General features: G+C 37.1%; 1 protein-coding gene across 3 annotated transcripts in view; it reads left to right on the top strand.

Annotated features, from left to right (window-relative positions):
• INTS2 (integrator complex subunit 2) overlaps window positions 1-13,136 on the top strand; it is a 62,460-nt gene that overhangs the window by 46,871 nt on the left and 2,453 nt on the right. For all 3 annotated transcript variants that reach the window (XM_024235612.3, XM_024235614.3, XM_024235613.3), the window contains exons 18-24: window positions 2,880-3,081; window positions 5,931-6,056; window positions 8,508-8,703; window positions 10,986-11,237; window positions 11,588-11,695; window positions 11,829-11,934; window positions 12,958-13,134. In XM_024235612.3, coding sequence (XP_024091380.1) covers window positions 2,880-3,081; window positions 5,931-6,056; window positions 8,508-8,703; window positions 10,986-11,237; window positions 11,588-11,695; window positions 11,829-11,934; window positions 12,958-13,134 — 1,167 coding nt within the window. The remainder of the gene's footprint in view (window positions 1-2,879; window positions 3,082-5,930; window positions 6,057-8,507; window positions 8,704-10,985; window positions 11,238-11,587; window positions 11,696-11,828; window positions 11,935-12,957; window positions 13,135-13,136) is intronic.

Below are 13,136 nucleotides of genomic sequence, written 5' to 3'. Positions count from 1 at the left end.
AGTACGAGATGGTAGGCTAATTGAAATCTTATATCATACAGAATTTTCCCGTGGATATAACAATGTTTTGGTGAATGTATTTTAAGTGTATAAAATACTCTTTGCGTTTAAGGAATTTTATGCTCCCTTCCCCTCCCCACTTTCCTCCTTTCCCCCTTTCCCCTTTTACTCCTTTTCCCCTTTCCCCCTTTTCCCTTTCCTCCTTCCCTTTCCTTTCCTTTTGTGTTTGTGTGTGTCTTTCTCTCTGTCACCCAGGCTGGAGTGCACTGGTGTGATCTCAGCTCACTGCAGCCTCCACCTGCTGGGCTCAAGCAGTCCTCCTCCCTGAGTCCCACAAGTAGCTGGGACTGCAGGTGTGAGCCACCAGGCCTGGCTGATTTTTTTAGTTTTTGTAGAGATGGGGTTTCACCATGTTGCCCAGGCTGGTCTCAAACTTGTAAGTTTGAGTGATCCTCCTGCCTCAGCCTCCCAGAGTGCTAGGATTAAGGCGTGAGCCACTGTGCCTGGCCAGGAATTTTTACCATTTCTTTCTGATGTGCTTGTGTCTTTTCTCTCATAGGTCCTATATTATGTCACTAAAAAGGTGGTGTGGTTTTAGAAAGGTTCTAAACTGGTTAGAAATAAGTGCAGTGTAGGCCGGGCGTGGTGGCTCACGCCTGTAATCCCAGCACTTTGGGAGGCCGAGGCGGGCAGATCATGAGGTCAGGAGATTGAGACCATCTTGCCTAACACGGTGAAACCCCGTCTCTACTAAAAATATAAAAAAAAATTAGGCGGGCTTGGTCGCGGGCGCCTGTAGTCCCAGCTGCTCGGGAGGCTGAGGCAGGAGAATGGTGTGAATCCGGGAGGCCGAGGTTGCAGTAAGCCAAGGTTGTGCCACTGCACTCCAGCCTGGGTGACAGAGTGAGACTCCATCTCAAAAAAAGAAATATGTGCAGTGGAATAGGACTATATAATGGAGAATGTTCTTCTAGATCAGCACTGTTAAAATAGAAATATAATGTGAGCTATAACACCTATATATAATGTGAGCTATAACACCTATAAACTTTCCAGTAAAAAGAAACAGGCAACACTAATTTAAATAATCATTTTATTTGACCAAATATGGCCAATATTTTTTCTTTTCTTTTATTTATTTATTTTTTTTGAGACAGAGCCTTGTTCTGTTGCCCACTCTGGACTGCAGTGGTGCAATCTTGGCTCATTGCCTCTCAGGCTCTAGCAATCCTCCTGCCTCAGCTTCCCCAGTACCTGAGACTATAGGTACATGCCACCACACCCAGCTACTTTTTGTATTTTTTGTAGAGAAGGGATTGCCATGTTGCCCAGGCTGGTCTCAAACTCCTGGGCTCAAGCAGTCTGCCTGCCTTGGCCTCCCCAAGTGCTGGAATTACAAGCATGAACCACTGTGCCTGGCCTGCCAATATTATTTCACCATGTAATCAATATTAAAATTTTAATGAGATATTTTACCCCCCACTAAGACTCCTGCACTTAGTCTTTGCAATCTGTTGTGTATTTTACACTTATAACACACCTCAATTTGGACTAGTTATTTCAGATGCTCAATAGCCAGATGTGGTTAGTGATTATTGGAGAGCATAGTTCTAGATATTTTTTAGTAACAGCAATCTTCTGGGTGCTTACATCCTATAAGGGGATCACCTGGAGGAAAATTTCAAGTTTGAGCCTTTCAAATAAATGTTAGCTATCAAAAGCAATACTTCAGCATATTTTCCTCTTTCAGTCCTGTTTTTAAAATCAGTCTGGGCTGGACAGTGACTCATGCCTGTTATCTCAGCACCTTGGTAGGCCAAAGCAGGAGGATCACTTGAGGCCGGGAATTCAAAACCATCCTGGGCTCTTGATTGGTAAAGGCAAGGGGCGGGGGGGGGAAGACCAGCCTGGGCAACATAGCGAGACTCCCATCTCTAAAATGAAAAAAATAAATTAAAAAATAAGATCAGTCTGAATCACCAAGAAAATAAGATTAGTCTTTGGGTCAGTAAAGTGATTTTTTTTTTTTTTTTTGGAGACAGGGTTTGTTGCCCAGGCTCAAGGTTGGAGTGCAGTGGCAGGAACACAGCTCACTGCAAACTCTGTCTCCTGGGCATAAGGGATCTTCCTCTTGAGTACCTGCTATTACAGGTACACCACCACATCTGGCTAATTATTTTACTTTTTGTAGAGATGTGGTCTTGCCATGTTGCCCAGACTGGTCTTGAACTTCTGGACTCAAGCAATCCTCCTGCCTCAGCCTCCCAAAGTGCTGAGATTACAGGTGTGAGCCACCATGCCTATCCTATTAATGTGATTTTTAAAAAAAGGTATTTTTGTTCTTTATGAAAGAACAACTACACTTGCATGAATTTTTCTTAGGGCCCTTATTTTTTTATTTTTTTGAGATGGAGTCTTGCTCTGTCACCCAGGCTGGAGTGCGCTGGTGCAATCTCAGCTCCCTGCAACCTCCGCCTCCCGGGTTCAGGTGATTCTCCTGTCTCAGTCTCCTAAGTAGCTGGGATTACAGGTGCCTGCCACCATGCCTGGCTCATTTTTGTATTTTTAGTAGAGAGGAGGTTTCACCATGTTGGCCAGGCTGATCTCGAACTCCTGACCTCAAGTGATCCACCCGCCTTGGCCTCCCAAAGTGCTGGGATTACAGGTGTGAGCCACCGCATCCAGCTGGCCCTTATTTTAATAAGTTTAGTTGAAATTGTACCTAGGTTTCTGTAGGAAACAATAGCAAGTAACTATAGTTACTTTTTAGCCACATTGTTTTCTTGATTTGTTTGGTCTATAGTCTGAGAGAACAATACTACTTCCTGCTTGATAAACTGTATAGAATTTAGGTTATGATTGCTAAATTTTCTTTTTAGCATTTTCAGCTGTCCCAGTAAATCACACACAAGTGATGCAGATTATAGAACACTTGACTCTACTCTCTGCCAGTGAACTTATACCATATGCAGAAGTGTTAACATCCAATATGAGCCAGCTATTGAATTCAGGGGTTCCACGGAGAATTCTGCAAACAGTCAATAAACTATGGATGGTTCTTAATACTGTGATGCCTAGAAGGTAAATTCAGTGTATTGTTACATGTCATAGATAATTATATAGCAGTGATCATATACAATAACCTAAATTTAATTGTTTAAAAAATTTTTCACAAGACCACTCATAGCAGTATTTGTTGACTATATGACAATGTATCTCCTTTCTTAAGACTACTAAATAGTAGTTATATCTTTAAGTAAAGCAAACTTTATTGAAATAGAAACCTTACAGTATTTCTAACTTTAGGAAGTTCTTGAAAATTGAGTTATCATGTATAGTTATTTGTGGCTAATTATGATTTAGATCACTGTTATATCTTGGATCTTTGCAGTTGTTCCAAGTTTTGCTGCACATTAAAATCACCTGGAGAGTTTTTACCACTACTGATCCCCAGGTTGGAACCCATGCCAATTAAATCAGGCTGTTTGTGAGTGGGAGTCAGGCGTCAGTACTTTTTAAAAGATTCCCCAGGTGATTTCAGTGTGCAGCAAAGTTTGTCTTTAGTCATTGGGTCTCTGCTGGTTCATAGATTGGATCCTTAACACCTGGACAGGTCTAGAAACCAGACTACTGGGCTATAAATAGTATACAAGTTAAGTAGTATATAAGGTCTGCCTCACACCTTTGTATTTTAGACTTTAGCTCCCCAGAGACAACTATTTTCATCTCTTTTATCTTTTTATTCTGGTATTTATAGCCTCCCCATATATCTCTTATAATGACTGTAATTTCCTGATTTTCCAATTTAGAAATTATCTGTTGATTTTCTACTCTACAAGGTGAAAGTTAGTTAGCTCTCTTACTTGCTTCCCCTCCTGTGAGTCCCACTTCTTCTAATACACATTGCCCCTTTTCCTGTTTCTTGCAACACAGGTATATTAAAATTTTTGTTAAAGCAATATTTCAAATGCATATTATTATGACTACAGAAGTGATTTCATAATTGAGCTATGTGATAATCCTTTAATTACAATTTCATTCTTATGCAAGTGCCCTCCCCCTTACTCAACATATACGTTGGGTTAGTTAATACCTTTTTTCCATTTGCTCAGTTTTTTAAATTGGTATCAATAACCAATAACTAATTCATCCCCAAGCTTCATTATTGAGGGGAAATTTACTTTACACTTAATCATAGCACATCAGATAATGTATCATTAACATTTTTTTGGCTGGGTGCACTGTCCCACACCTGTAATCTTAGCACTTTGGGAGGCCGAGGTGGACGGATCCCCTGAGCTCAGGAGTTCAAGACCAGCCTGGGCAACATGGTGAAACCCCATCTCTACAAAAAATACAAAAATTAGCAGGGCATGGTGGTGCCTGCATGCCTGCATTCCCAGCTACTTGGTGGGCTGAGGCAGGATGATCGCTTGAGCCCAGGAGATCGAGGCTTCAGTGAGTTGAGATCGTGCCACTGAAACCCTGTCTCAAAAAAAAAAAACAAAAGAAACACTATTTTTTTTTTCTTGGAGACATTCCTTTTAGAGCTTTCCATCTTCATGTTCCCATCTGGGACAAATTGCTATTGTTACTCTTCTTTGTTGGATTCCATATTTTTCTCTTTCTTGGTTTATATCCTCGTTTTAGTGAATGGAACACACACTCATCTTGCTTCCTGAGAAAGAGTGTGGTAAACTTAACTTTTTTGAGATGCTGAATTATTCTCATATGTGATTGATATTTAGCCTAAGTGTGGAATTCTAGTTCATTTTTTAAAAATTTATTTTTTATTTTTACTTTTTAGATACAGGGTCTTGCCTTGTCACCCAGGCTGGACTGCAGTGGCACAATCATAGTTCACTGTAACCTCAAACTCATGGGCTCAAACGATCCTTCTGCCTCAGCCTCCCAAATAGCTGGACTACAGGTGCACACCCCTGTGCCTGCCTAATTTTTTTAGTATTTGTAAACATGGTGTCTCACTATGCTGCCCAGGCTAGTCTTGAACTCCTGGGCTCAAGCTATCCTTCTGCCTCAGCCTCCCAAGGTGCTGGGATTTCACAGATGTGAGCCATGGTGTCAGGCCCTGTTCTTCTTAATTCTAAGAGCTGTTTGTTATCTGAATATTCTTAAATGCCTCTTTTTCTTGTTTCATGTATAAAATACTTTATTCTTTTAGGATATTAATAGTTCGAAATTTTTTTTTCTCCTTATCCCTACATTTTCTGTTTGGAGTTCCTTTTTTTCTGTTTGTATATTTTAATCTTTTTCAAAGTAAAAGCTTTAAGTGTCTGATGATCCTTGTTTATACAGTCATATTTAAGAGGGGGAAGTTCTCTGGTGGATTCCTGGGCTTCACTGTAAGATCAAGTACCTTCTGTATTTGCATAACCCTTAGTAATTATAATGTGCAGTCATTTTACTAACCACTTATAATCTATTAATGTCTAATCTCAAAGTGGCATCTCACTTGGAGACTTTATGATGATAAATCCAGAATAGTGACTTGTATTTACGGAACTAGATACAGAATCTGTTTTGGCAAGTCTTATTTCATTTACAGGTACTATGTCGTTTCTATTTCACAGATGAGGAAACAGTTTAGAGAGCCTCAGTGACTCACACAGAGTCATATAGCAAGTATGCTATAACTAAGGTTTTAACTCAGGTTTTAATTTTATATGCCATGATTATTCCATTACAACTGTGAACGTTTCTGAAACTACTTTGTGTTTACTGTTTTATCTGTTTTTTTTTTAAAGAGATATTATAATAGGTTAGATGTCTGTAGCTTAAATTTTTTCAAAGTTCATTCATATGTATTTTCTAATTATTTACTGAATATAACTTTCTAAGAAAGGACTGGATGGCTACAGATTTTAATTATATAAAAAACTATTTTGAACATGTGATTATTTTCTCATCAGGCTATGGGTAATGACGGTTAATGCACTTCAGCCTTCAATAAAGTTTGTACGACAACAAAAGTATACTCAGAATGACCTGATGATAGATCCTCTCATTGTCCTAAGGTGTGATCAGAGGGTTCACAGGTACATGTCATTTGAGTTTCATTTTTATTATAGAGCTGTACTTTGGAGAGTCAAAAGAAATTGATGAAATTCAGTTTAAACTTATATTTTAATTTTTCTTGCAGATAAGTAGGCAGTGTGACCTGTGCAGTTTTTTTGTCTTTTTTTAGTTGTGTTTATTCATGAAATGTATATTCATTTTAATATTTAGTATGTGATTAATAAAACCTAGCTTTAGAGAAATGCCAATCTTGGTTTTGGTACCACCAATAGTGGTTTTTCTCTCTCACAATTTAGACCAGTAAAGAATAACTATCTCTGTTCTCATGTTAAAAAGGTTTTTAAAAAACTGGTTTCTTGTGAACCGTTACCTGCGTTAAAACTGTGACCTTTTTGGCATGCACAATAGTGATGTTAGCTTCATTGATTCCACTTTTGGCTCTAAATCCTTACCAGTTGCTAAACTTAAGCATTGCTTTGAAGTGGCTTCATCTCAAAAGGTAGAATTTAGTTAATTCCTATCATTAATCTTTGAGTCACAGTTGTTATGATAAGTACTATCAAAAATATATAAGTTGAGGGGCTTTCCTTTAAAGTGATTATCATCTGCATGGGACATAAGATAGATACATGATAAGTTACATAATATGGTCATGTGGATGAATGGTGTGGTAAATGAATGTTCTTAAAAGTTCAGGAAAGATGCAGAGGAGATGGGACATGGGTAATGTTTTAAAGAATGGAGTTAGGGCTGGTTCGAGTGCAGTGGTATTTACAACTGATTGATCATAATCAGGTACAGATTTCTTTGTTCCCTCTTCACTCCCACCGCTTTATTTAAACTTAAAAAAAGAAGAGTGGACATAGGGTTTAGGTGAATATTTGTTCATCTAATAGTATAAAGATGGGGGTCAGGGAGTCAAGGAAGGTACTTTGAGAAAAAGACTAGTATGAGCAGAAGTTTAGAAGCAAGAATGAGAAAGGCGTGAAGAGGGTTATTTTTGAAAAGAGAACATTTTACAGTTGGAAAGTTAAATTGGGGTCAGGCTATCGAGGGCCTTGAATATTAGGCTAATGTGGTTGGGGTTATCACTTAGGAAAAGATGCTTTGTGCTAGATGGATTAGAGGAGAGAGAAACTAGTAAGAAAGACTAAGTAGGATACACTTGATATTTAAACTTGTCTGTCATCAACCAAGGGATGACATTCTCGAAGTGACAAAATCTGCAAAATTAGCTAAATATGGTTTGGTAAGATTAAGGTCTCATAAGAAATAGGAATCAGAAGAACAAACTGTATATGTAAATGATGTTAAGTATCTAATAAAAGGAAAACCACAATAAATAACACTTCTAGAAAAGAGCTGTTTCTCGAAAAAATGATTTATCATTGTTAAAAATCCACTGAAATAGGTGAGCTTACACCTGAATCACCTCAGGTGATTCAGTTTTTAAGGAAGTTGTTAAATTCTGCTATCAAATTGTATCTAATGTTTTTGTAGTTTGGATTTTTCACTTAACAACTTGTGAACCTTTTTTCATGTTAATATTCTTATTTCAAATTTATTTTTATTTTTTGAGTTGGGGTCTTGCTATGTTGTCCAGGCTGGTCTTGAACTCCTGGGCTTAAGCAATCCTCTTGCCTCAGCCTCCTGAGTAGCTGGGATTACAGTTGTGTGCCACTGTGCCTAGTTTATATTCTTATCTTAATTGGCTACATGGTATTCCATTTTATAGAGCTAGCTTAACCCAATCCCCTAGGATATTTTATTTCTACTTTTTGCTATTATCAATAGTGCTTTGGTGATTATGTGCATTTCCCCATGCTGAGTATTTCATTAGAACATGGAAAAATGGAATTCTTGGGGCAAAAGTGTCGTGCTCGTTTTCAAGACTTTTAATTCATATTTTCATTCTACTATGTAGAAAGGCTGCACTGGTTTACATTCCATAGCAGTGTTTGATAGTATATACTTTCCTGCACTATTTTATATAATTTTTTCCAATTTGATAGGTGAAAATAGATTCCCATTTTAATTTATATTCTTGTTAGATTGGACATTTAACAGTATTTACTGGCCATTTTATTTCTTCTTTATATTTTAGCCTATATTTTTTATTGACTTAAAGAGCTCTTTATCTATAAAGGATATCAGCTTTTTGTACGTATATTACAGTTTTTCTTCATGCATTATTGTTTTGTCCGCACCTGGTCATCTTTTCTTTAGAATTTACATTATACATATTTGACTTTAGCTGATAAGATGAAACAAGTAATACTATTTATATAATCTTGAAATACGGAGAATAAGAAACATATATTAAACTTTTGAGAATGAATATTTTAGTGGGAAAAGTTACTATGTACTACTCAGGTTTTTCTCAGCATTTAAACTAAATTGATCATGGTCTGGCTAATTTATAAATTTATATTGTTTCTGATATATTTTTCTTTTCTGCTTTCCTTGTTTAGATGCCCCCCACTGATGGATATTACCCTACACATGTTGAATGGATATCTTCTTGCATCTAAAGCCTACCTTAGTGCTCATCTGAAGGAAACAGAGCAAGATAGGCCTTCCCAGAATAATACAATCGGTTTAGTTGGACAAACTGATGCTCCGGAAGTTACCAGAGAAGAATTGAAAAATGCATTACTGGCCGCTCAGGTAAATTTTGCTAAAGTAAAATTTAGTCAAAAAGAGCAAGGGCTTCTCTTGAAGTGATTCTCTTGAAGTGATTACTAGTGTAATCACTTCAATAGATGGCACATTGTGCCCTCCATGTACATTGGTGACATATTGTGCATTTCTTTTATTATAGAATCTATTACAATGATGTTACCTTTGCTCCTGAATGTCAGATATGTTGTATTTCTGAAATCAGGAATAATCTTCATGATATGAATGAAATAACCATTTAAATAAGATTTATATTTTAATAAAATTTAAGTGTTTACCTATTCTGAGTTTAGAGTTATATGTTTATTCATTCAGCACATTTTTTTTTGTTTTTTTGTTTTTTGAGACAGAGTTTCGCCCTGTCACCCAGGCTGGAGTACAAAGGTGTAATTTTGGCTCACGGCAACATCCGCCTCCCGGGTTCAAGCAGTTCTCCTGCCTCAGCCTCCTGAGTAGCTGGGACTACAGGCACACGCCACCACACCTGGCTAATTTTTGTATTTTTAGTAGAGACAGGGTTTTGCTGTGTTTGCCAGGCTGGTCTTGAACTCCTGACTTGAGGTGATCCACCCGCCTCAGTTTCCCAAAGTGCTGGGATTACAGGCATGAGCCACGGCACCCGGCCTCATTCAACAAATATTTACTGGGACACCTACTGTGTGCCAAGTGTTGTTCCAGGAACTGGGGATATAGTGGTGAAGAAGACAAAATCCTTAGTTATTTGTTTCTTAAGATCAAATGTCAAATTATGGAGACAGACAACAGAAAAACAAGTGCATGTATAATGTCAGGCAGTGATAAATACCATGACAATCTAAGCAGTTCAACTTTATATTTAGAAAAGTTTTTTGGCCGGGCATGGTTGCTCATGCCTATAATCCCAGCACTTTGGGTGGCTAAGGTGGGTGGATCACCTGAGGTCAGGAGTTTGAGACCAGCCTGGCCAACATGCTGAAACCCCATCTCTACTAAAAATACAAAAATTAGCTGGGCGTGGTGGCCCACATCTGTAGTCCCAGCTACTTGGGAGGCTGAGGCAGGAGAATGGCTTGAACCCAGAAGGCGGAGGTTGCAGTGAGCTGAGATCGTGCCTCTGCACTCCAGCCTGGGCGACAAAGCGAGACTCCATCTCAACAGTAACAACAAAAATAAATCAATAAAATAAATCTGTTCCTAGGAGTTTCAGATAAGGGATTGAAGATCATAAAAGCTAACATCTGTGTAATGCTTACCATATGGTAGGTGCTAGCCTAAGTTCTTGAAATATATTAGCTCATTTAATTTTTATAACCTACCTATGAGGTATAGAGTATTATCTCCATTTTTACAGAATAGGAAAATGTGACCCAGAGAAGTTAAGTGACTTGCTCATGGTTACACATTTAGTAAATGTCAGAACCAGGATTCACTCCTAGGCACTCTGGTTCCTGAGTCAACAACAACAAAACAAAACAATAACAATAACAATAACAGTAACCAAAAACTCCTTTCCCCAAGAACCATGATTATAAAGTAGTCTAACCTCACTTTATAAGTTCTTAATCACTTAGCTCAAGTAATTGTTTTCTCTACCTTAGGCAGTAGCTGTGTATCAGAGGTGGATGTCATGTATTCATTTTTATTTTTTACTTCTTTCTGCTAGATGAGAGTGATTTTAGCTCTCCTTTATATATAGGGGCCTCAAGTGTATTGCCATTACCCCTCAAGCTACTGCTCTGTGCAATGATGCTCAAGCCTGTATACTGAGCAATGAGTTGTGCAGGTGGAATGGATGGTAAGGTAGACTCTTTCCTTGTGAAACCAGAGCCTTAAACAGGTTGAAAAAAAGGGAAATCAGGATAGCATCCTGGGAAAAGTGGGAGATTAAGAGGAAGGAAAGGACATTCTGGTAGAAGTCATTTTTGCCTAGGGCCTGTTTTGGATGTAACTGAATTCATAATACTCTTCTAGTAGATATTCTTAAACTGGAGTCCATGGATCTGTTTTAGAGATATGCGATATCATTATGTAATGATGTTTGTTTATGTATGTTAATTTTTATGGGGAGAGGGTACATTGTTTTCTTTAGATTCCTAAGGGGTTCATAATCCTAAAAAGGTGAGAACCACTGCTCTACAGATTGCTCACTTCTGCTCTTAGAAGTACCTCTTTGTGTATGTGTGTTTAAGAAATTAGTTATTTTATCATATCTGTTCATGTGAAAATAAAATCTGATTTGTTTTTTAACTTCTCAGAAACTTCTTACTTTTACTATGTTTTTTTGCTTATAGGATAGTGCAGCTGTCCAGATTCTCTTAGAGATTTGCCTACCTACTGAAGAGGAGAAAGCAAATGGTGTCAATCCAGATAGCTTGTTAAGAAATGTTCAAAGTGTTATTACCACCAGCGCTCCAAATAAGGGAATGGAGGAAGGAGAAGACAATTTGCTCTGTAACCTTCGAGAAGTTCAGTGCCTTATCTGTTGTCTCTTGCACCAAATGTACATTGCAGATCCCAACATTGCTAAGCTTGTTCACTTTCAGGTCTGTTTCCAAAGAATGATGCTTTGTGTTTGAACTTTATTTTTCTTGGGGGCTTTGAATACTATATTAACAGGGATCATTTAGAAACCAGAGAAAACACAAATGATCGATGGGCTTTTGCAATATGGAGAAAAATCCAGATTTTTAGTTGTTTTTTTTTTAACCTAATGAAATGTTCGATAGTTTAATCTCTATTCTAGTGCATCAGAAAAGTGAAATGCCAGGTTACATATAGGGCACTATAGCCTTCTGAGCAACTTTTACAGAAAGGAAATGAAATCTTTCATTTGTATTTTTATCTGTACTTTTATAGTTATTTCTGACTTTTTTCCCGTTTCTTGTTGAGATAGGGTTATCCATGTGAACTTTTGCCTCTGACGGTCGCAGGTATTCCATCTATGCACATCTGTCTAGATTTCATACCTGAGCTTATTGCACAGCCAGAACTTGAGAAACAGGTAATGAGCATTTTGGAGCTTTAGGACAATTGATCTCTCTCTCCAGTCTTACTAGTTATACAAAACATTTTATAATTTTTAATACCTAAAGATATTCTTGAGAAACATGTAATAACTGGATTTTGTATTGCAGATATTTGCTATCCAGTTGCTTTCTCACTTGTGTATACAATATGCATTACCAAAGTCACTTAGTGTGGCTCGTTTAGCTGTCAATGTCATGGGAACTTTGTTAACAGGTATGTAGCCAATCAACATCAACAAACATCTGACATAAATTATTATAGTTCCTATATTTTCTGCATTTAGTGATGCAATATGTTTTTTCTGTCACTCTGAGACAGTATGATACAATATGTGTTAAATACTAGTTTAACTTATGCCATCTTTTGAATTCTTTTGAAAACTTCTGTTTACAAATGTGATTTATAGTGTAGTGGGAATGAATAGGTAGGCAAATTGTATTTTTCATTTTGTGAATGAATATATATAGATTTGTAAATATAAGCTTTCTGTATTTTATAAATGGAAAACAAATACACTTTCAGAATGTAATTGTATCAGTAGATAACAAATGTTCTTTTATTACAAATGCTCAGAGTTCCAGAAAAATATCATCATATGTATAAATGAAAGATAAATGTATTAGATGTCTTCATAAGTTCTAAAACATATTCTGATATTTTAACTACCTTCTGGTTTGTAGAATAAAATGGTCTGAAAATAAACTACTTTAAAATATATGAACTATAATTCAACCCTTAATGTTACGGCATAGTTAACTTAGTATTCTTTCTCATTATAATATTTCCATAATACCCTGTTATTTTTCTTTTCATTGTATTTATGTCCTGTTATAATTATTTGTAGTGATTAAGAGTTTACACTGCCTGAATTCAATCTCAGCCCCACCACTAACTGGCTTGTGATCTTTAACAAGTTTCTTAACCTCTCTAACCCTTTTTTAAGAGTTTTCTCATATATAAAATGAGTGCCATAATAGTACTTTGGTCATTCATAAGATTGTAGGAATTCAGTGAAATAATGCATGTAATGTACTTATCGCAAAACTTGTGCATAATAATTTGTATCTTGGATAAAGACTGAGACTACTAGATTGTGAGCCTTCTGAAGACAGGGGTTGGCTGTGTTTAGAGAACTTCATATCTCCAGCACAGAGCATAGTTCCCCTTAGTATGTTGTATAAGCTGTGTTGAATTTATATTTGTAAACTAAAATATTGTTTCATTTCTTTCCAACAGTTTTAACACAGGCTAAGCGGTATGCTTTTTTTATGCCAACTCTGCCAAGTTTGGTCTCTTTTTGTCGAGCATTTCCTCCATTGTATGAGGATATTATGTCTTTGCTGATCCAAATAGGGCAAGTTTGTGCCTCTGATGTTGCCACTCAGACAAGAGACATTGATCCAATTATTACACGT

This window comes from Pongo abelii, chromosome 19 (genome assembly GCF_028885655.2).
Source record: "Pongo abelii isolate AG06213 chromosome 19, NHGRI_mPonAbe1-v2.0_pri, whole genome shotgun sequence".
Lineage (NCBI taxonomy): Eukaryota > Metazoa > Chordata > Mammalia > Primates > Hominidae > Pongo > Pongo abelii.
This window is presented reverse-complemented; position numbering and strand designations above follow the sequence as displayed.